The sequence below is a fragment of the Podarcis vaucheri genome (genome assembly GCF_965113315.1).
Source record: "Podarcis vaucheri genome assembly, chromosome: 8".
NCBI classification, from domain to species: Eukaryota; Metazoa; Chordata; class Lepidosauria; order Squamata; family Lacertidae; genus Podarcis; species Podarcis vaucheri.
In genome coordinates, this window is record NC_138766.1 from 4,366,380 (window position 1) to 4,390,748 (window position 24,369).

The 24,369-nt window shown below is 44.9% G+C and overlaps 1 protein-coding gene across 5 annotated transcripts in view; it reads right to left on the reverse strand.

Annotated features, from left to right (window-relative positions):
* Positions 1–5,505: 5,505 nt before the first annotated feature.
* The window catches only part of RIN2 (Ras and Rab interactor 2), a 73,220-nt gene continuing 54,356 nt past the window's right edge, over positions 5,506–24,369 (reverse strand). For all 5 annotated transcript variants that reach the window (XM_082234288.1, XM_082234290.1, XM_082234289.1 and 2 more), the window contains 4 exons: positions 18,765–19,070; positions 16,662–16,793; positions 10,597–10,760; positions 5,506–7,763 (listed from right to left, as the gene is read on the reverse strand). In XM_082234288.1, the coding sequence (XP_082090414.1) occupies positions 7,443–7,763; positions 10,597–10,760; positions 16,662–16,793; positions 18,765–19,070 (923 nt within the window). In that variant the 3' untranslated portion in view covers positions 5,506–7,442. The remainder of the gene's footprint in view (positions 7,764–10,596; positions 10,761–16,661; positions 16,794–18,764; positions 19,071–24,369) is intronic.

A 24,369-nucleotide genomic window follows, 5' to 3' on the forward strand; every position in this document is an offset into this window, starting at 1 on the left:
CCAGGGCGACCCTTCGAGAAAGAAGCGAAGGCCCAACAGGGCGGAAGCCACGCCCCCTCGCGTCAGAGATAAAAAAGGGGGGGGAAGGAGCGTCGCCCTCCCGCCCGCCCCGCCCCGCCCCCCCCCCAGATACGCGGCGCCCGAGGACGGCAGTTCACGCGCTTAAGTGCTGGCCTCGTTCCTCTGTTTTTCGAGGTTCTTTTTTCTGTGGGCCACCAGGAGTCTCTGTCGGGGGGAAATTGGGGGCGGCATGTTGGATTTTTGCTGCCCTGCATATATGAAAACCTATTTGTGGCCCTCCGCCTTTGAGGATGAGCAGCATTCAAAGACGCCCCCCCCCCCCGCAGCCGGCTGGGTTCCCTCTCCGGAAACGGGTAAAAGGCGGGTCCAGCTGATTTTAAACGGATCCGCATGAATTCATATGATTTATTTCATTCAAATTAAATAAAACTGCCGTGATACTGTAGACCACGTCTTGGTCTGTAGGCAGCACCAAAAAAATCAGGCACCCACTGTTTCGTGGGGCCGCAATGGCCCAAAAACATGGTTAAAAAACACGGGTCCTCATGGATCCTCATGCTTTTTGCACTAGATAAGCCCGAAGTCACCCTCAGATCAACTTCCCCAAATCTCTTGCTAATCAGCAAAACTCTGCATTGCTGGGTCTGCCTGCTGGCAAATATAACATCACAATCACAATGGTACAAAATAACTCAGCAAGCTGACATTTATCAAGAGTTAAACAAAGGTTAGTGTACTAAATATTCTTTTCAATTCTAGGTAGTTTGCTATTGGAGAAATACGGGCCATATATGATTAATGCTAAGGGCATTTTTGTGATTTTTGTAGTGCAACTCATGATTTTTGTGGTGCAGGGTGTGCCCCTGGCTATGGTGTGTGATTTGATGGTGAGTTTGGGGTGGCCCAATGCAAAAAGTGTGAGGATCCATAAGGACCCGTGCTTCAGAACCACATTTTTGGGCCATGGAGTTGCCATGAAGCTGTGGATCCGTGATTTTTGTGGTGCAGGCTGTGCCCATGGCCATGATACTTGATCTGATGGTGACTTTGGGCTGATCTAGTGCAAAAATCATGAGGATGCGTGTTTTTTAACCATGTTTTTGCACCATTGCGGTACCACAAAACAGTGGGTGCATGATTTTTTTGGTTCTGCCTACAGACAAATACGTGGTATAGAGTATCATGGTGTTTTTATTTTGTTTCAATATAAAAATCATATGAATTCATGATCCATGTTTTTGTGGTGCTGCAGCGTGGCTAAGTGTTGGATCCACGTTTTCAATAGTCTAGTTTGTAGGCGTGCCTTCCAGATGTAATTTGACACTGGATTTGTTGGAGTTATTTTTTTAAAAAGTGGAGGATCCGTGTAGATCCGCCTTTAACCCAGACCCTTAGTCTCCCTCCAAGAGAGCTTCTCTCGGGCTCAGCTCGCCTCTGTGGTCCCAGCGGCTGCCCTGCAGTCCGAGGCTAGAGATCAAGATGGGTTGCCATATTTCAAAAAGGAAAAACCAGGACACCCCCAAAATTGTGGATTTTCTTTCCAAAAAAGACGTAGGTTAGCCCTCCTATAGAATACAGAATTGCAGAGTTGGAAGGGACCACGAGGGTTTTCTAGACCAACCCCAAGCAGTGCAGGAATCTTTGCCCAGTGTGGGGCTTGAACACACAACCCCGGGATTAAGAGTCTCATGTTTTACCGACTGAGCCATGTATGGAAGCTTCCTTAGAAGAAGTCCCGCCATTATCAGTGGAACTAATTCCAAAGTGTGTGCAGTTTTCTTGGCTACAGGTACCTATCAGGGCACTGAATAGCTTCTCTAAGAGCATAACCCTAACCAATAAGGCATTCCTCTTTACCCTGGCTTTTGACGATGAAGATATTTATTTTCAGGACCCACCCTGGTTTGAGTGACTGTATTTTTAATTCTCGTTTTTTAACTGTATTTTAAATTGTTGCAACTTGCCCTCAGACTTTAGCGTGAAGGGCAGGTAAAATGTTTAAATAATACGAATACCCAAATACCACCACCAGGCCCAGCAGTTTGGCCCCAGGACTGCGGGTGCCCGAGGCCACACACGCTGCAGGCGCCTGACATTAGCACACCCCTGCGACGTGAGCAGCCCCGGTGCAAAAATTTGTGGGTGCCCAGCCCTTTCATGGGGAGTTGTGGGGACTGGAGCCCCCAGGGCCCCTGGCACCCAGTGCCTATGAACAACACCATTATGTCTTACTAATTCAAAGGAATTGCAAGGCTTATAAGCTTATGTTTAAATAAATATCAGGCCTGCACTTAAAAAACACTCAATACAGCTATCCTGGCAGATGAGAGCAGTAACAGCACTGCCTCTAGAAACAGTATTAAGGCGCCAGAAATCTGCTGGTGGAAGTCTAGCAGCAGAGCCCTATTGTTCACTGGTACCATAGGAGTCAGGGACGCGGGTGGCGCTGTGGGCTAAAGCCTCAGCGCCTAGGGCTTGCCGATCGAGAGGTCGGCGGTTCGAATCCCCGCGGCGGGGTGCACTCCCGCTGCTCGGTCCCAGCGCCTGCCCACCTAGCAGTTCGAAAGCACCCCCGGGGGCAAGTAGATAAATAGGTACCGCTTACCAGCGGGAAGGTAAACGGCGTTCCGTGTGCAGCTCTGGCTCGCCAGAGCAGCGTTGTCACGCTGGCCACGTGACCCGGAAGTGTCTTCGGACAGCGCTGGCCCCCGGCCAATAGATGTGAGATGGGTGCACAAACCCCAGAGTCTGTCAAGACTGGCCCGTTCGGGCAGGGGTACCTTTACCTTTACCATAGGAGTCAGCAACCAGAGGCACTGGAAGGTTGGATAACATCATATAACACCTCCTAACTCGGCAAATTGGAAAGGTATTTCGAAATGTTTTCAGAACAGAGCTGCAACATATAATTATGAATTTAAATTAGCCCATTAGTGAACTGTTTGATTCAAAGACAAAATGTAATTCAATTTAAACTCCTGACTGTTAGGTCCAGTCGTGGCCGACTCTGGGGTTGCTGCGCTCATCTCGCTTTATTGGCCGAGGGAGCCGGCGTACAGCTTCCGGGGCATGTGGCCAGCATGACTAAGCCGCTTCTGGCGAACCAGAGCAGCACACGGAAGCGCCGTTTACCTTCCCGCCAGAGCCTACCTATTTATCTACTTGCACTATGACGTGCTTTCAAACTGCTAGGTGGGCAGGAGCAGGGACTGAGCAACGGGAGCTCACCCTGTCGTGGGGATTCGAACCGCCGACCTTCCGATCAGCAAGCCCTAGGCTCTGTGGTTTAATCCACAGCGCCACCTGTGTCCCACGAATTCAGTTTACAAATCTGCTTATTAAAAGGCTGAGGTACTGCTTAATGACACAACTTTAATGTGGGAATATCAGTGGGTGGGAATCTCAACATTAAGATTCAATATGAGAGTCTGAATCCATTTTCAGTCATAGAAAGATACATTGTGCATCCTTCAGACACTTAGCAGTTCCTAAACTTGGTTGATTTATGCAGGGGATTTTTGAGCACATTTGTAATAAATTGGATTTAACTGTTGCTGGCTTATTTTTATTTTTGTGATTCTAAGCCTGCATTCCTATACACTTACCAGCAAATTAATCTCATTGAAGTCTGTGGTTTACATGCAAACTATCACACATCTCATAGTTAAGGAAGCATTCCCTGCTTTAGTCATACTTTCTGTTAATATATTCAGGTGACTTGTTTTTAAAGCTGATAAATCTTCTCTGCCACTCCTTTCTACCAGTGAGCATTCTCGAAAAGTTATCAAGTGTCTCAATATTTTACAATACATTTTTCTTCTGCAAGGATGGAACTTGCTTTAACCATCATGCAGACAGTATCTTTGTCAGCTGTTTCCAGCCACGGAAAGAAATAGTTTTTCACTTAAGAGTGGAAATTAATGATTACATTTTTTAAAAAACGTGCACCATTAAACAAAGATGCCCATGATCTTGAGCTTTTTGACTGCTTCAGCTCTTTCTCTGCCCATTGCAGTCTACCGATTTTCAGTTTAATTCAGCTATTTCCCCCTTTTCTCCACTGCATCAGTGTTGTCTATTAAGAAAAGATAGGAGTTGATTTGGAGGCAATGATATTTTAAGCACAGCAACCACCAGCAGGGTATGCCTAATCTTCCGATTTATTTATTTTTAAGTAAAATGACATGAAGAATAATTAGGTGTTGGTTCTGAATTGTGGCGAAAATGTCAGTTTTGTTTAGTGCAGAAGAAGCAAATTGTAAGTGTGTATAGGAGCATGGCAAAGAACACGAGGTTGTTATAGATACTGGAATAAATGATTCAATGCCAAAATGTTTCTGGAAGGGAAAAGAGTACAAAGCACCCACCTTAAAAGAATCCTGAGTGTGTGGTTTCTTCCATCCAACTCCTCAGATACAACTCACCATTTCAGAAACACGAACTTTTCTAACATATAGTATCCAGTTGTGAGTCGTCTCCTGCACTTGTTTCAGTCTTCCCATGGTGCCAATTTCAGGAAAATTAAGCATTTATTCTAGTGATGTATGGTGATTTTTTTCACAGGGGAACAGTTAGGGCCAGAGGCGCCAGCTTGCAAGGGTACTTGGGAACGGGCACAACATTGTGATGTCCTGATGTCGCGTGTGTGAGCATTGTGCCTTCCTCCTTAAGCCAGCAGAAGCTTCCCAGGCTTTGGGAAGGTGGTGGAAGGGCTTTTGGACCCGTCAGAGCATCGCACCTCCCTCCCTAAGCTGAGCAGAAGCTTCCCCGGCTTTAGGAAAGAGATGCCAGGGGGAAATTTAGGGGACTATCCTAGTCCCCCTAGTCCACTGACCGCACACCACTGATATATGCCTAAAATGAAAGAGGATCAAACGACACAAATCATTTTCAATCTAAGGCAGAGCTGTCACTATGTCCTTAGGATGTTCCAGATGTCCTCATCCTCCAGATATCGGAGTGCTTTTGGCCAGTGTGAGCTATGCTGATCCCTACAGTGACTGTTGCTGGCACAAGGTTACTAGTAGCACTTGGCGCAGGGGAACAAGAGCCAGAGCTCAAAACATGATAGCAATAATTTCCACCCAACCTGTTCACATTAAAATAGGTATGCGCCCAAGATGTTTTTAAAGTATAATGTGTGAATTGGTCCTCGGGGCTAGTTCACAGATCTATAGCCATTATTGCAGCAGAAGTTATCACAGATCTGTAACAGGAGAAAGTGCCATATATCACCTCAAAAATACAATGTTTTCCAGTGCAGTCAGTTTACACATTCAACTGGCAGTTAGTAAATGATAAAAATGAAGGGATAGATATGAGTGTGTGAACCAGCTCTAAGACTCCAATGTACAGCAAACCACATGAGCTGGACTAAAGAATAGTTTCAGGAGACTAGAAAATGGCTATGTCTCCTGTGCAGGAAATGCAAGAAATGGATGGGTACTTAAATACAGACTATTCACATATACACAAACATGTTCATTATAGTAAAGTATTACAATGTATTATGTGCAAAACTACTGTTTTATCATTTACAAAATGAAATACAACATAGACACATGTCAAGGTGACAGGTAAGTGGCAAATCAACATGCATACATTTACATACAAAATGCACTTGCATAGCCAGACACCAATATTCTTTTGGTAACTCCAGAGCATTAAGACATTAAGGTACAGCAATTAATAACTCAGCACTGGAGTGCATTCACATGGTTTGGAAGCCATCCTAGATGGACAAGATTCTTGGCTTTTGATAAGATCAGTAAGGGACTTATGATCCAAGATTTTCAACCACATCTTACACAATGACTTGGATTGGTTGGTGCTCAGTGTAGGTCTTAATATTTCTGTTACAACATTAAACTATTACAACATTGTCCAGATTTATTTTTGTATCTATTGGATAATTTAATTGTTCAGCCGTGATGTATAGGGGACAGCAAAATCCACCCCATGGAATATCTCTCCTCTCCCGCTTCCTCTGGGGTCGCACAGATGATTAGGAGGGAGCGATTACTTTTATTCAAAATTACAACCCAGTTTTAGTTATCTAATATGGAAAGAAGCTTACAATTTGTATGCCTATGGAAAACATTTACTTTTTCAGCCACAGTAAAATGCATGTGATGTTGCTCGTTTCAGTTTGCATAAATCTGTTTAACCTGTAAATTCAGTTCCTTGCTGTTTCTAACATAACAGATGACAAATCAATATTTGTATATGTACAATATTTCAAACTTTGAAACTCCCCCCCAAACCTCCTTCACTTACGTTCTGCAAGAAGCCTGAACCAGCAGACTAGGGGTAACCTCACAATCTCTCTCCCCCCCCCCCATTTTGAGTGACTGTCCCTCACATCTACCTTCAACAATGTCCAGTCACTCTTCCACGAAGAGGAGTGATGGAGCTCTCAGCTATCTTTCTTTGGCTAACTTTCTGTACAATAATGGAGTAACTAAACTGTGTTATTTGAAACACATGCCCTAAAATATCTCATTTCTAAAGCAGCCACACTATGTTTTCTCACTTTCCTGGTCTCTATATTCACTTCTTTCAAATACTTCTGTCCACTTTATCTGTCCATTCAAGATTGCAGTATATAAATAATAATTCAGTAAGTGATACATCAGGTTTGTAAAAGGCTTTGGGTAGCCAATGTCAAAAATACAAATTGCTTACAGAATTTTATCAACCTTAAAATGAGTTTGATAGATTTAAAAACACTTAAATCAGGGAAGAAAAGGCACTAAACCATCTAAATCTCACAGGAGTGTTCAATGTAATACTCTAAAACCAGCAAGAGATTTATTTTGTATATTAAATGTTAAAAATCACATGCAGAATTATAGAACATTTTATAGTTTTAAAAAATACTTTAAGGATCAACCATGACAGTTTACCTGCAACTGTTTTAAAATTTCTGTGATATATATAATATATATATAAACAAGCTGCCTTCAGTAAAATAATAATAATTAAATAACTATTTTAGAGAAGGCTGCTACCATCCATATAAGAGAGTTTATTGATGCCCTGCATCGGACAGTTTTGCATATATATGTACACTGGTGAAATGGATAGCCCACCAGCTAGCTTATAGATAATCTGGCCATCAGTAAAGTTAATGCAAACTAGGGCTTGAACTAAGGATGAGAGTAAAATGCAATACAGATGTGCTGATGTGATGTGCAGTATATTTGAGAAGATCAGTGATCCATGAAGTTCAGCCCCCCTTCTGTTCTACAGCTGTACAATGGCCCTGTATATATACTACATTTAGTCAGTGACAGGGATTGTTGTTCATGTTCTTATCAGACATTTGGTTTAGAGCCCTGCAGACAGTGTCTAATGAACTCAAGTCAGCAAGCAAAGGGTGCTTTCAGCAACTTAAAACCCAACCATAAAACACATGAGCTTTATGATGTGTGGTCGCTGTTGTCGTTTTGAAAAATGGCACCATAATTGTCACTGTTGATGCGCTTATAAACAAAATGAAAGACCTGGGGCTGTGGTCGGCTGTGCAGTTCAGCTTTGATTTTTTGGGGATAGGTATCTTCTGTCAGCTGTTGCCAGGTGTCATCAATAAAAAGAAATAGGCTATACTCATCAGGAATGTCCACTTTAAACTTCTCAGCACAAAGCCGACACACATCTTCTGTGGTAATATATGGTCGCACGAGCAAGGTTTTCCCTGTACAGCCACTGTTTACTTCCTGGAATGCAACTCGCAAATAGTTCTGTGAAGTGGGGAAATGCATGAGAAGAATAAATATTCAAATTCAAGACCTAATAAAAAAAACCTAATAATAATAATAAAAAAAACCTAATAAAAAAACCCCACACGATTTCACCTGGTTTGTTGGGCTAATCAATGTGAAATATACGTAGTTGTTCCTGTGTTCCAGGAAACCTTAAGGGTGGTATACAACTAAATTTTACTCAGAGCAGATCCTCAGAAATTAATGAACCTGACATTAGAGCCATTAATTGCAACAGGTCTACTCAAAGCAAAATGTTCTCAAGCACCCTCAATTCACTTTTAGATATTGAGGCCTCATAGGCCTAACCAGTGCTCTGTTCAAATGGAATGCATATTCTGTAACAAGGGTGCCATGGCAGACAAACTGATGCAGTAAATGTTCCCTGAAGGCAGGAACTGAAAACCCCTGCTGTAAGGAAGTAGTGTCAGGGTCCATTCACAGGACCTTGACTGAAATTTTATTCAACCTGCCCATGTGAGTAAAGGACTTACTTACTAGCCCCAACACTTCCTCTGCTTATTCATTAATAGCACGCCATGAGGATTGTACTTTTGAGCTCACTTTATTGTGTCCTGACAGCAAGCTAAGTGAACTGCAAAGCTATCATCTGTGGCCAGACTGAGTTCACTCCGCTGAGACCTGGGCATATGCCAGAGGGTGGCAATCATCACTGAGCCTGCTCTGGGGAACGGTGGTCATGCTAAGAAACTCCTATTGTTGAAGAGGCTAACACAAGATGCAGCAGAGCTCAGGAAGAAAGTGGGCTGAGCCCTATTCACACAAATCAGACTTTATCAGCCAGCGATGCAGATGAAAAGCATACTTTGCAATTCTACAGAGCTCATGTGTCTGGCATTTGCTTTTTAATACTGAAGCAAGGAATTGGTTTCAGGAAGCTCATTTGGGAATATGATTCATGTCTCTTTTTCTGAGTACAATTTGATAATAATTCAAGCTTCATTAATTCTAGGCAAGGTCTGTGGGAGCTTTTGGTGAACATGTGAGTTGTTATCAGTTATTCCCACCTTTTTTGCATTTTCATTTAGTGGGAATGCCGGTCTTTTTTATTTATTTTGCCCACTGCAGAAGCAGTATATTGGCTTCTTCATAAATTCATTTCTATGCCACTTTTTGGCCCAAGAAAGGCCTCCAATCAACTCAAAATAAAACAATGCAAGAGATAATAAAAGCAATTTAAATGTAACAAAACCCAGAGCAGAATAAAACAAATAAAGCACAGTCAACAGTGAAGGCGGAGGTGGGGAATAATTGCTTTTCATTGTTAACATTTCTTTCTTCCAGTAAAATAATTAGGAATGCTTTTTTTAAAAAAGACACAAAAAGCATACGCACACATGCTGGCCATAAGCGGAAACAGACATCATCTAGAATCTAAGGGAAGACATGAAAGGGGGAGATTTGAGGAAGGAAAAAAAGGAGGGAGGGGAGAGAGAAGGGGAGAAAATAGAAATGAGGAAGGAAGGGAAGAAAGAAGAGCCGAGTGTGCATGTTGGAACACAGCTTGTTCTGACATGAAATGAGTCATTGGAGAGAGTCCGTCAAATATAGAGCAAAATGTACATTCAGGATGCACCAACAAATACTTTTGTTTCTAAGGGGAAGAAACATCCTCCACATTTATTCTCTAATATGTTTGCAAGTATGGCAACCCAAATCTTGGAGGTTTTTTGCTAACCATAAAATTCAAACAGTGAAACATGCTTTAGCTTTCCAAAAAGTATCAGTGCTGAACTATCATGATACACAGTGCTTTCTTCTTCTTCAGGGGGTACTCAAGGGTATGCAGTACCGGCACCTAGGACTCAGCGACATTCGTAAAGAAAGAATGTGTTATAACACTGTGACACCAGATGGCCCAGTGGAGCCCCGTCTTTCACCAGTGGAATTTCCCTGTATGAAGTTTACAGTGTGTTTAACTGAATTGCTTCTTTGATGTGTCTAGAGCCAGCCTTACTTTAACAACTTCATGCTGAGTACCAACACCTATTTTTCTAGAAAAAAAGCACTGATGATACATAAACTGAAGTTAAGCTTGATTTGCAATTCCATTATCACTACCAAGTTAACAAGCCTACACCAAAATTGCAAGTTAGATATGAAAAGTAATTTTCTCAGACCATGCAAGATCAAAGTACACAACAATTTTAACAGTATTTGTACTTCCATCTTGTTTAGGTGCTCAGACCAAACAGGAATCCTGTAAGGAGGTGTTAAGGAAGAAGCAGCTGCCCATAATCACTCCAGGATCTCCCCAAGAAGAATATGAAACTCTGCAGTCACTTCACATTCAGTGTTATTAAAGTCCTTCCAGGCACTGCAACATGGAGAAGACTCCCTTCCCCCAACGTCATGGCCAAATTAGATGAGATGGTGACAGACACCTGTTTCTCTTTATATATCTGCCCCTTGCACATATAAACAATGTTGAGGATCGTGCAGGTGAGGGGCAATGTATATCTTACTGCCCACAGTTGTCTATTTCCTCCTTGGCTCAATTCCAACATTGAAGCTTAAAAAAAGGAGAACAAAAGATGGAGGGGAGCAAAGGCATCAGGGTTTGTATATATTTTATTCTAACTTCACCCCATCCCTGGCTTTACCAGTGAATGGAGTGGGGACATGAATGGCAGCCCTGTCAGAACTAATTTTGCCCTGAGCTTCACAAATGAGGGGGAACCAGAACTAACATCACCAAGGACAATCTACATCTACCACGCTGTCTGTCATATCACACTTATACTCTGCCCACAGTAGAAAAGTCATCATATGGAAAAGTCATTAACTGTACCTGAAAATCATCCACAGATGGAATCGTTCTGTTTGTTGTCCTTCGCTTATGCCATTGTCGGAGGGTATTCCGGGCTTCTGAGCACAGCAGCCGAGCTGCTTGTTCCTCTTGAAAGTTCTTTATCAAAGAAAGTGCTCCATATGCACTTGTCAAGTAGTAGCCACCTGTGAAGGAATCAGGAGAAGAGTGTTCCAGAGATAATTACCAACAGCTTGATTACATATATATATATATATATATATATATATATATATATATATATATGCAGGTTTTGGTGTCTTCGGGTGTCTTCCCGTGTAAGAGTCGGGGTGTCTGTGCGACGTTTCGACGAGGTCTCACTCGTCATCTTCAGGCTGGTGCTTTCGGCTTCTTGTTACTGGAACAGAGCAGAGTCTGGTGTTTGAGTTCCTATAAATACTGTTGAGGGGTGTGGTGTATAGCCTCCAACGTTCTGGGCAGAGAGGAAGTTCCTAGATTAGTGTGCCTTTTCTTCTTTTGTTCCTTAATTACTTGAGGGATATCTTGGGTGATTTCATGAGTGATATTCTGAATATCACTGGGTGGGTCATTAATTACTTGAGGGATATCTTGGGTGATTTCATGAGTGATATTCTGAATATCACTGGGTGGGTCATTAAGTGTAGATTAGTTGCTAAAGCTCTCGTGTCTTGACCTCTTGAGCTTGTGAAGAGTTTTTCTGAGAAGATGTCTTTTCCAACACATGAAAGAAACAGGACACGAAATTAATTTTGCAGATTCCAAATTGCTCTTTAACATGGAACATCACCACAAGAGAATAATCATGGAAGCCATCGAGATAGAGAAACACCCTCACAACATGAACAAGCGTGACGACACGTCCCGCCTGCCAGACATCTGGAAATTAGCCCTCCCCACAAAAACCGACACCAGAACCAGAGGCACACAGAACGCCGTCACCAATCAACCACACCAGACCCAAACCCAGACCCTCTCCACAGACATATCACAGACTCCATCCAGCAACCAAACTATAGTGGCACCTCCGGATGCTGCACCCCCCTGCAATCCCTACACAGATCTGGCCGGCACAAGGCACAAAACCATAGCTCGCCCCTATACACGAAGCCAAGCCAGAGCACAACTAAATGCAACACAGCCATCTTCTCAGAAAAACTCTTCACAAGCTCAAGAGGTCAAGACACGAGAGCTTTAGCAACTAATCTACACTTAATGACCCACCCAGTGATATTCAGAATATCACTCATGAAATCACCCAAGATATCCCTCAAGTAATTAATGACCCACCCAGTGATATTCAGAATATCACTCATGAAATCACCCAAGATATCCCTCAAGTAATTAAGGAACAAAAGAAGAAAAGGCACACTAATCTAGGAACTTCCTCTCTGCCCAGAACGTTGGAGGCTATACACCACACCCCTCAACAGTATTTATAGGAACTCAAACACCAGACTCTGCTCTGTTCCAGTAACAAGAAGCCGAAAGCACCAGCCTGAAGATGACGAGTGAGACCTCGTCGAAACGTCGCACAGACACCCCGACTCTTACACGGGAAGACACCCGAAGACACCAAAACCTGCATTCCTATACCCGTGAAAATCTACGAAAGCAAATATATATATATATATATATATATATATATAATCAGTGTAAAACTCAGTATGTCTGTAATTTTCCATGACAGACAAGCGTGATCTGCTGTCTCGCATTAAATGAAAGTGCAAGGGGGAGGGGGAACTGTGACCCTCCAGATGTTGGACTCCAATTTCCATCAGCCGCTGCCCGCAGGGCCAATGCTCAAGAATGATGGGAAGTGTGCATCTGGATAGCAACGGGTTAGCTATCAATGTGCTAGTAGTTCGTTCTTGTTCTTGTTTTTATTATGTATTTTGTGCTTTTATTTTGTATTTTTATACTGTGAACCACCCTGAAATCTACAGATCATAGAATAGTAGAGTTGGAACGGACACTACCACCACCCCTCGCAATGCAGAGTGCAGGAGTCTCAGCTAAAGCATCCCTGACAGATGGACATGCAACCTCTGCTTAAACACCTCCAAGGAAGGAGAGTCCATCACCTCCCAAGGGAGTCTGTTCCACTGTCGGAACAGCTCTTACTGTCAGAAAGTTTTTTCTGATGTTTAGTCGGAATCTCCTTTCTTGTAACCTGAAGCCATTGGTTCGGGTCCTGCCCTGTGGAGCAGGAGTAAACAAGCTTGCTCCATCTTCCATGTGGCAGCCCTTGAGATATTTGAAGATGGCTATCCTATCTCTTCTCAGTCTCCTCTTAAAGAGTGGTATCCAAATTTAATAAATACTGTACTACTACTGCTACTACTACAAATTGGGGGTCTGCCATCCTTCTGAGATGTGCCTTTGAAACCACAGCCATGCCAGTGGGTTTCAAACTTTGTTCCATAGAACTAGAGTCTGGATCCAACCCTCTGAGTTGCTTTGTTCTCCTGGTTTCTTGACACCACACACTGTGGCAAGTATAGAACAAACATCAGGAAGATTACTTAAAGCAGACTCTGGTGTTTGTTGCAGTTCTCATTCCGGCTGTACTCAAATGCTCTTCCCCATTAGATGGAATTCTGTTCATGCCCCCGCCCACCATTGGATTTCTGGAAAAGACAAATGCAATTTGTTGCAAATAGTAACACAGAGAAATCTGATGCAGTTTGGAGGCCAAGGAAGTATCAACATCCAGCTGCCTGGCCAGAAGCTTGGCCTGCTTGTTTTTGTTTTGCTGTTGGAAACAGAAGTTCCTTGCCAGATTCAACAGCTTCAGCATTCTTCTGCTCTCAGCTGCCCAGGAGGGGAGGGGCCTCTGGAATCCTTCCCTACGCCAGGCTTAGAAGGAGCCAAACAACTGCAGAGGCAGGAAACGTTTCAGAGCCACAAGCAGGAGACATAGTCCAGGCCATATTTTAAGAGCTAAATCATTGTTGGTTTGTTTTTTGTTTTTTGCAAATGTCACCTTAATAACAAGCCCCTTGTTCTCAAGCAACCTAAATAAAAGTCAAGAGGAATTTCTAGTAATAAAACTGATTCACATATTCTTCTCCCATTCTTTCTGCATGGCAGAAAGAGTGTATTTTTGGTTGCCCGAGTATGAACTGGAGAGCTGCTGCTACCTCTGTGTGGCTTCTCCACTCCATGCCTTTTTGACAAAAATGACTAACCTGTGTGTTAAAAAATAATAATAATAATGAAGTGTTCCTCAAAGGGTTTCGAGTACAGGCAAAGACCATTTTATATTTGTTCAATGCATACACGATTGTGACGCACGCATTGCCGCAACCCAGAAGTGGCCAGAAAAGGGGGTGGAATGGGGGGGGGCTTACACGCACTCCGCTAACACGAATGGGCCAGGAACGCAACCCCTGCACAAATAACAAATAAAGTGATTTCACTATGAAACAATCCTCAATTAAAATCCTGCCTCTGTTATCAACTCTCTCACATCCTCAGTGCTTTCCCCTTTTGGTAAGATGAATATCTGCTTGCTATACAGGGCTTTGGTGCTGTGGTCTAAACCAGTGTTTCCCAACCTTTTTTGGGCAAAGGCACACTTGTTTCATGAAAAAAATCTCGAGGCACACCACCATTACAGCCCTGTGACGTCAGCGCGCAGCGTCACGCCGGGAGGGACATGAATTGCTAGCAAATTACATAATCACCTCCTTGAGGGCTGGCTCATCTTCTCCGAAGGCAGAACCCCATTAATTAACAGCACAGACTCACACCATAGCCAAGACGAGGGGGGAAAACCTCAGTCATGCAGTCATGCACATGTGGGGGCTAAATGAGGACGAAGACCGGGCAGAGAGCAGGGTTCAAATCACCCCACCTGGCCAGGACAATTCCTGGGTGCTCCCTTGGGCCACTCGCCTGACCCACCTCGCAGGGCTGTTGTTGCGAGGATAACACGGGGAGAACCACGCGCGCCCCCGGGAGCTCCTTGGAGGAGAAAGCGGGCGATGAATGCAATGCACGAAATATATGAGAGGCGACCAAGTTTTGCAGGTGAGGGGCCCCCGCCAGCCTCCGCTTCCAACACCCGGCGCAACGATGCCGAAGTTTCCCCCCGGGCTCGGCTCGGGGAGCAGCGCTGCTCCCCCCCGGCTCCCCTTCGCCCTCCCAGCTCTCTCTGCCGCCCACTGGGGACCCCCCTCACCTGCCAAGTCTGGAGCGCCGGTGGAAGTTGCATGCATGCATGCAGGGCGCCGCGTTGCCATTGCATTGCACTGCACTCCATGCAACGCCTGCACGCATGCATTGCCTTGCACGCCCGCCAAGGGGTCTCCCCACGGTCCGATGCGTCCCCTCCGGCGCGGATGCAGCATTGCAAAAATAAAAAAACCCCGACGCAGACCTACCTGGGGGGCAGCCTCCGCCTCCGCCGCTCCGCCTCCGCGGGGATCCCCGGGCTCCATCCTGCCGCCCGATCTCCGCGGGGGCGCAGGCAGGCTGCGTGGGGTCTGCGCGGAAGAGCCCCTGCCCGCCCGGCCGCCGCCGCTACACTCATTCCATGGCCGGGAGAGGAGCGCTTCAAACAAAACGCCCGGCCCGCCAGGCCACGCTGGGAAACGTAGTTCGCGCACCCCGCACGGGCGCGGAGCCCAAGGGCGAGGGGACTACGGATCCCGGCAGCCCCCGCGCCGGGGACGGAGGGGGAGAGGCCGGGTGCAGGGATGGAGGGACGGGTGGGCGAGCGAGTGAGTGAGTGGCAGCCGCCAAGCCTTGGCTGAGAGCCAGGAAGGGCCTCCCTGGAGGAGGAGGAGGGAGGCGCAGAGAGGGAGGGAGGGAGGGAACCCCAGGGGTCATCTAGTGACGGCGCCCCAATCGAAAATTTGACTTTAAAAAAAAAATCTTTCGAATTTTTTAATTTTTCCCGCGGCACACCAGGCAACATCTCGCGGCACACTAGTGTGCCACGGAACAGTGGTTGGGAAACACTGGTCTAAACCTCCGGGCCTCTTGGGCTTGCCGATCAGAAGGTCGGTGGTTTGAATCCCCGCAACGGGGTGAGCTCCCGTTGTTCGGTCCCAGCTCCTGCCAACCTAGCAGTTCGAAAGCACACCAGTGCAAGTAGATTCCTGTGGCAGGAAGGTAAATGGCATTTCCATGTGCTCTGGTTTCTGTCACGGTGTCCCGCTGCACCAGAAGCAGTTTAGTCATGCTGGCCACATGACCCAGAAAGCTGTCTGTGGAGAAACGCCAGCTCCCTCGGCCTGAAGCAAGATGAGTGCCATACCTCATAGTCACCTTTGACTGGACTTAACCGTCCAGGGGTCCTTTACCTTTACCTATCTGCTTGCTATACAGGGCTTTGGTAAGGATTGCTGAATCTCATGCTCTACCAACTGAACAAGGTGAACTGTCATGCAGGAGGCAGGATGACCATGATAATACTACTAAATGCCAATATGAATGTGAAAGAAGACTTGTGGTAATATCCTGGCCTCTGAAGGAAGCCTGCTCTGAAAAACAAGTTATTCCTGAGGTTTAGGAAAGCTAATTTATAAGCTAAAATAATTCAAAATTCTCAGTAAGTTAAACAAAGTTTTCCATTCTGGAGAAAGAGAGAATTGAAGAGAGAAATTGTCACATATCATTTCAGACCCTGCCACAAGATGTATGGCCTGATCTATCATTCCAAACTGAACTAAGGCTGCAACCCTAACCTCACTGACCTGGGAGTATGCCCCATTGAATTCAATAGAACTTCTGCAAAGACACGGTTAAGCGTTTACTGTAAATCACTACCGCCCACGTTGCTAGGCCAAACGACAGTTTCCTCCTTCCAGAATCACAAAGAAAAGCATCTTACTATTTTTAATTAAAAATACCCTCTCTCTCTATGTGGGTAGGAACACAAGGCTTTTTATCTTCATTGGTTGGGGTTATCTTTATGTTTTGTTTGTAGGCATTACTTGATAAGCTGTGGCAACAAGTTAGAGGCTTTCAGGATTCTTTTAAAGGCTGTCTCTTCAGGCAGGCTGCAAATAAACAAATTCCTGGCAAAAGAGTCATCTCAGAGCTTCAAGGGCATTTACCTTCTCCGTGTAGCAAGGAGGGGTCCAGCAGCTCCATCATGTACTCAATTTCAGCATCTAACTCCAGCATGTCACACTGAGCCACAACGTAGGTCAGCACTGGCAAAAAGTCATCAGCTCCATACATCCTCCCTTGGCGAAGGGTGAGGAAGAGTGGGGAAAGAAAACATAGGCATTAATCACAGCCCCCTGCCAGTTTTGTCCGCCTCTTTCCATGTTTAAAGGTAGCCTTCTGCACTGCTGCTTCCATTCAGCTGAATCATTTTAGATTCATGACAAGCGAATTTTACTCAAACATATATGCTATTATCACAGGATCCATTGGTAAATGGCGTTTCCATGTGCTCTGGCTTCCATCACGGTGTTCCGTTGCCCTGGAAAGCTATCTGTGGACAAATGCCGGCTCCCTCGGCCTGAAAGTGAGATGAGCGCCACAGCCCATAGTCGCCTTTGACTGGACTTAACCGTCCAGGGATCCTTTACCTTTACCTTTTACTATTGGTGTAAAATTAAAGAGAACGTGATTCTAGGACAGACGCATATATTCATATACTTTATATGCCATCACTGGACTGGATAAGCAGATTAAAGGATGGCAACTGGCTGCAGCAAAGTTAGATACTTGTAGTGCTGAGGTACTGCACTGAAGTAAGGTAAAGGTAAAGGTACCCCTGACCGTAAGGTCCAGTCACGGACAACTCTGGGGTTGCAGTGCTCATCTCGCTTTACTGGCCGAGGCAGCTGGCATACAGCTTTCGGGTCATGTGGTCAGCATGACTAAGCTGCTTCTGGCGAACCAGAGCAGCGCACGGAAACACCGTTAACCTTTCCGCCAGAGCAGTACGTATTTATCTGCTTGCACTTTGACGTGCTTTCAAACTGCTATGTGGGCAGGAGCAGGGACCGAGCAACGGGAGCTCACCCCGTCGCGGGGATTCGAACCACCGACCTTCCGATCGGCAAGCCCTAGGCTCTGTGGTTTAACCCACAGCGCCACCCGCATACAACTCAGTTAAAGCTTGGGATTTGTGCTAAGCGACTGCCTTCTGGTTTAAGCAATGTCGATGTTAGCTCAGCAGTGAGATGTTCTTGTGGGGCTCTTGACCAGCTTCTTGCTTTACTGAAAACTTATGTGAGGAGCTAGCTTGCTCCAGGTGAGTACAATTCTATGCTACCTACCCCTGGGTGGCTGGGACTGTGCTCATACTTGCAGTAGAATTCTGTTCCACCTAAAAGGATTAGCCACACCTTGTATACCTTGCAGCACTCTAGAATGGGGAAAGCCTGCACTAGTCTTTGGGCATAGATTTTTTCAAGGCTCAGACCATTTTCAAATTATTCAGACTAAGCTTCTAAAACAAGTGTGATGTAACACCATGTTTTTCACAATGCAAAAATGGGTGGAATTCAATTTCACACTTTTCTAGACCCTCTATCTGGACCATCACTCCAGCTTGCCAGATCCCACCCACCTCATGTGCTGTTCTCCTGAAACCCTCCAGGCCAATTTCAGAAAGCATGCGGAGGGTGCAGGAATTCTAGCAAGCGATATTTGCATGTGCGCGCGCACCATTTATAATTGACAGGACCACACATGTATTTGCCCATTTAAATTGTGCCCTTTTTGTATCAGACTTTAAGAAAAAGGCACGAACTGGCACCAGTGTCACAGGCCATTTCTCACACTACAGCAATGCATACATAGTGTTTGAATACACGATTTAAATGCAGAAGCAATGCTGAATTGTTTTATTGCTTTCACAAATTACTGTATTCAGAAATGCCCATCTATGGTGAGCTAGATTCCCTGTTGTTTTCCCCATCGTGCTCCAATATCTGGGCCCATCAATCCCCTTTTAGTTAGTCTCTTCTTAGCAGACACTGCCTTCATTCCAGATACCTGTTACACCAAAGAGTCACTGCAACATGCTAGAAATAGTGCAGGTATGAAAACAAATAGAACCAAACTGCAGACTGCAAATTACAAAACCTGGGAGATAAAGAAAAAGGGAGATTTGAAACTGTTGTGAGATAATACATTTACTCTTCCTCCAGAAGCTTCCTGAACAGCAAAGAAATCTTTGGTCAAGAGACGGCATTTACCTGAATTGTTTTCCATCACAGTGTAAATTAGTTTGCAGACTCGTAGCAGCAGCATGACTTTCTTTTCAGGAGAATACATCTTCTGCATGGTCATGAACTTGACTTTAATCTTTTCAACATCTACAAAGTCTGGTGTTGGGACAAACACCCCAAGCTCCTGAGGATTCCGTTGTCGGACCAGTTGAAGGTTCTCTTTCAACTGTTTCCAAGAGCCGTCAGCTGTATGGAACTCTTTTAACATCACCTCCACATGACCCTTGAGGGGCTTCAGGATGCACTTGTGCATGGCCTTCTCCAACACCACATCTGCAAAGAGACAGGCAAACTTGGTTCATTAGCTGGCCAAGAACCGGCCATGATTTTTGCTCTCTTGAGGGAGAGAAAGAATGGAAACCATTTACTGAGGCCAGAATAATCATTTCATTAAATTGCCAGGTTCATTTTTAATGTCAAAACTAGTTCTAGATGCATTCTTGACAGGAAGAAAGACAGTCCAGAATTCAGACACCATCTTTATTCATGCTAATTTTTAAAAAAGAAAAACTCTAAAATAGAGAAAGTCAACGGTGCAAAATACAGTCCCTATTTGTATGAATGTACAAAGAGTCCTGCTGGATCAGCCCAAAGGTCCATCAAGTCTAGCATCCTCTTCCCATAATAGCTACCCAGTTGCCTCAGGAAACCCCACAACAGCAGCTAAGTGAAACTGCACGCTCCCCACCAACTAGCCTTCAGAGACACACTGCTTCCAGCAATGGAGACAGGGCTCAGCCATTGCAGCTGTTAGCCACTGATAGCCTTACTCTCCCTGAACTTGTCCAATCCTCTTTTAAAGCCACACACATTTCCAGCTATCCTTAAATCTTGTGGGAGCAAATTCCATAGTTTAACTATGTGCTGCATGATGTAGTTCAGTGCTTAGTTTTGTCAGTCATGAATCCAATGTTCAGCTTCACTGAATGGTCCCAGCTTCGAGTATTGTGAGAACCAGAGAGTAACTTCTTTCTATCCACCTTTTCCACTTTCTTTTTTTAAAAAAATATATTTTTACTAAAGATTTGTTTACAAAAATACAGACATTGTTTCAAGATCAGTTTCATTTGTTGTGAGACATTAGTGTTGCATGCAGTATTAGGTTGGGAAGAAAAGAGGAGAATGGAAGGGGAGGGGAAAGGGTGGGTGGGGAGGGTGCGGGTGGCTCTGCTTCTCTTCTTCCGCTTAGTGTATGTGTGGGGTTTTGTGTCAGCGTCACTTGTGTGGGTTCTCTTTCTATTCGCTTGTTGTATTTCCTTGGTGGGGAGAGAGGTTGGGGGCGGCCTAGGGTGTGGTTGGTTGTACTTGGTTGGCTTTAGTGAGATTTGTTTATGCATGTGAGTGTGTGAGAGGGTGGGTTTTTGGTTAGCCAGATTGATTTGTATGCTGTTGGCAGATTATTGTTGTTGTTGTCTTGTTGGGCTATGTATGTGATAAAGGGGAACATACCGTGGTGAAGGCATCTTCTTCTATTTGTCCCCATGTCAGTTTCAGTTTATTGGTTAGTTTTTCTACTAAGGCTGTTTCCCATACTATTTGATACCATGGTCCAAGCTTACTCTTGACAGGTCTCTCCAGTGTCTGGCTTTGAGGCTTCTGGCTGCTGAGAGTAGGTTGGTTATCACCTCTTTATAATGTGAGTGGGCATTATTATCTTGGAAGATGTTCAGTAGGGCCAGTTCTGGGGTGACTTCTAATACTTGCTTAGTTATTTTGAATATTTCTTGTATGACTGATGTCCAGAAGAGTTGGATTTTGGGACATTCTCACCACATGTGGAGGTATGTGCCTGTGGAGGTGCATCCTCTCCAGCATTTTAGTGAGGTTCCTGGGCATATGAGCACTAGTTCCTGTGGTGTTCTGTACATTTGGTTCTTACTTTCTAGACTGGAGATGGTGTTAGTGTGGGTTTCCACTCTGGAGGTCAGGTTGCTGATTATTTTCTTCAGGGGAGTCACTGTGTTCTTCAATAGTTCTGCTAGTCTCAGTTCCATTTCCCTCAGGCCTCATTTTGTTCTTGGGTTGTTGTCATCCTGGGGCTATGTTGTGGTCTCAGTGCTGTTCGTCATCTCCCTGGTTGGTGCCATCTCAATCTCCCTGGTGACCTTGTTTTGAGATGTGGTGGTATCTTTTTGGAGTGGTGTGTTGTGCTTAGGAGTTTTGGAGGTGGTGGTTCCTGGGTATTGTTGAGTTGCTGAGTTGAACCAGCATTGTTGACTAGTGGCTTTTATAGAACGTCTGGATTAGGCGGCTATTTTTGTGATGTCAGGGCTGTATTTTAAGGACTTCTTTAGGGTCACCGTACTCGCCTCAGTGATGTTGGTGAAGCCGGAAGCAGACAAGCAGACAGGCAGAAAGACAAGCAGAACAGAACAGACAAAGAGTTGACATAAATGGTTTAACAAACAGAGATGCAAGAGACCAATGGAGTGGGGCCAGAGGGAGGGTGTGTGTGGAGGGGGTTGTTTGTGGACACACCCCTACACACTCATACACACAAGTGAGGGAGTGGGGTCCAGTTAAGGGTGGGAAGTGGGGTTAGGATTTCGTAGTAAAAAGTTAAAAATTAAAGGCTGGCAGGGTAGAAGTGCAAGCTGGATTTAGAAGAGGCAGAGGAACCAGAGACCAAATTGCAAACATGCGCTGGATTATGGAGAAAGCCAGAGAGTTCCAGAAAGACATCTACTTCTGCTTCATTGACTATGCAAAAGCCTTTGACTGTGTTGACCACAGCAAACTATGGCAAGTTCTTAAAGAAATGGGAGTGCCTGATCACCTCATCTGTCTCCTGCGAAATCTCTATGTGGGACAAGAAGCTACAGTTAGAACTGGATATGGAACAACTGATTGGTTCCAAATTGGGAAAGGAGTACGGCAAGGCTGTATATTGTCTCCCTGCTTATTTAACTTATATGCAGAATTCATCATGCGAAAGGCTGGGCTGGATGAATCCCAAGCCGGAATTAAGATTGCCGGAAGAAATATCAACAACCTCAGATATGCAGATGACACAAACTTGATGGCAGAAAGTGAAGAGGAATTAAAGAACCTTTTAATGAGGGTGAAAGAGGAGAGCGCAAAATATGGTCTGAAGCTCAACATCAAAAAAACGAAGATCATGGCCACTGGGCCCATCACCTCCTGGCAAATAGATGGGGAAGAAATGGAGGCAGTGAGAGATTTTACTTTCTTGGGCTCCATGATCAGTGCAGATGGTGACAGCAGTCACGAAATTAAAAGACGCCTGCTCCTTGGGAGAAAGGCGATGGCAAACCTAGACAACATCTTAAAAAGCAGAGACATCACCTTGCCAACAAAGGTCCGTATAGTAAAAGCCATGGTTTTCCCAGTAGTGATGTATGGAAGTGAGAGCTGGACCATAAAGAAGGCTGGTCGCCGAAGAATGGATGCTTTTGAATTATGGTGCTGGAGGAGACTCTTGAGAGTCCCATGGACTGCAAGAAGATCAAACCTCTCCATTCTGAAGGAAATCAGCCCTGAGTGCTCACTGGAAGGACAGATCGTGAAGCTGAGGCTCCAATACTTTGGCCACCTCATGAGAAGAGAAGACTCCCTGGAAAAGACCCTAATGTTGGGAAAGATGGAGGGCACAAGGAGAAGGGGACGACAGAGAATGAGATGGTTGGATGGTGTTCTTGAAGTTACTAGCATGAGTTTGATCAAACTGCGGGAGGCAGTGGAGGACAGAAGTGCCTGGCGTGCCCTGGTCCATGGGGTCACAAAGAGTCGGACACGACTAAACGACTAAACAACAACAACAAGGGTAGTATTCAAAAAACAAAAAGAAAAAGGGGGGGAAGTAAAGGAACAGTAGAGTAAAATAAAAAGGGAAAATAAAGGGGAAAAAATAGTAATAGTTATAGTAATGATAAAAAATTGCAGTGGTGGTTCAAGTTATAGTATGAGGTAAGGTAAAGGTACCCCTGACCATTAGGTCCAGTCGCGGATGACTCTGGGGTTGCAGCGCTCATCTCGCTTTACTGGCCTAGGGAGCCAGCATACAGCTTCCGGGTCATGTGGCCAGCATGACTAAGTCTCTTCTGGCGAAACCAGAGCAGCGCACGGAAACGCCGTTTACCTTCCCACCAGAGCGGTACCTATTTATCTACTTGCATTTTGAAGTGCTTTCGAACTGCTAGGTGGACAGGAGCAGGGACCGAGCAACGGGAGCTCACTCCGTCGTGGGGCTCCGAACCGCCCACCTTCTGATCGGCAAGCCCTAGCCTCTGTGGTTTAGACCACAGAGCACAAAAGTGGGAGGTGCTATTGAAAGTGGATGGCGAGATATATGTATGAAGGTGTGTGATATTATTATTATTATTATTATTATTATTATTATTATTAGTTGGGCAGGAAGGAGAGAGAAGAGAAAAGGAAAGGGATGGGGGATGAAAAGAGTAGGGATTTTATGAGAAAGAAAGAAAGAAAGAGAGAAAGGTGTTGAGGTGGTGGTATCTGAAAGTTTTTTTGCGTGTGTGTAAAAATAAAAAGTTTATAAAAAGTGTTTTGAGAGGGGGGAAATGTGACGATAATATTGGGAGGGCAGGGGGGAGGAAAAAAACCCTGTCATTTCCCCTCTATTTAATTTTAAAAATGAGAAATAGAAAATATCAAAAGAGGAGGAAGTTAGGGTGGAAGCTGCAGTCCCAGGAAGTGGCCTTTGTTGGTTCAGGGCTCCTTTATGGGTGCTGCCATTTTAATTCTTGAGCTTTTAAAAAATAAAATAAAATAAATGTATTAAAATATTTTTTAAAATTTAGAAAATAACTTTTTTGGATCCTGTGTCCATTTCCAGTCACCAGCGGCACCCCTCTGCCAGCAGGGGAGGACCCATCTTCTCCCGGGCGATACCTTTTGTGCGGCTCCCTGACAGGCCCTGGCCTGCTTCCCTGGCACCAGTCCCCAGACGGGTCGATCCCAGTCCTGGTGGAGCCGAAGTCATCAGGGGTTGGGGCTCCACACAGCCTTCTCGACCTTTGAGTCATCTGGGCAGCCCAGGACTTCCGTACACACTGCCCAGGCTAGCACCCCGGAGAGGCCACTTTGGTGCTACTAACGCAGCAGTTTGACTTCATGGCTGGAGGCACACGCCATTGTCTCTCAAACAGACGGATGCTAACAACAAGTCTCGCCAGTACAGCGGCCCCATTGTCAAGTGTTTGTTCTCAGCACTTTTGTCAGGGTTTGATGGCCTGTGCTTTCATCATCTTTTTCTTTTTAAAAAAGTTGTGTGATGTCATGCTTAAACATCCATACGTACCATTTCTTTCCACTGCTACTGCTATCATTTTACTAAATGGCCATGTATACAGTAAAATAGAATCATAGAATCATAGAATCATAGAATCATAGAGTTGGAAGAGACCACAAGGGCCATCGAGTCCAACCCCCTGCCAAGCAGGAAACACCATCAGAGCACTCCTGACATATGGTTGTCAAGCCTCTGCTTAAAGACCTCCAAAGTAGGAGACTCCACCACACTCCTTGGCAGCAAATTCCACTGTCAAACAGCTCTTACTGTCAGGAAGTTCTTCCTAATGTTTAGGTGGAA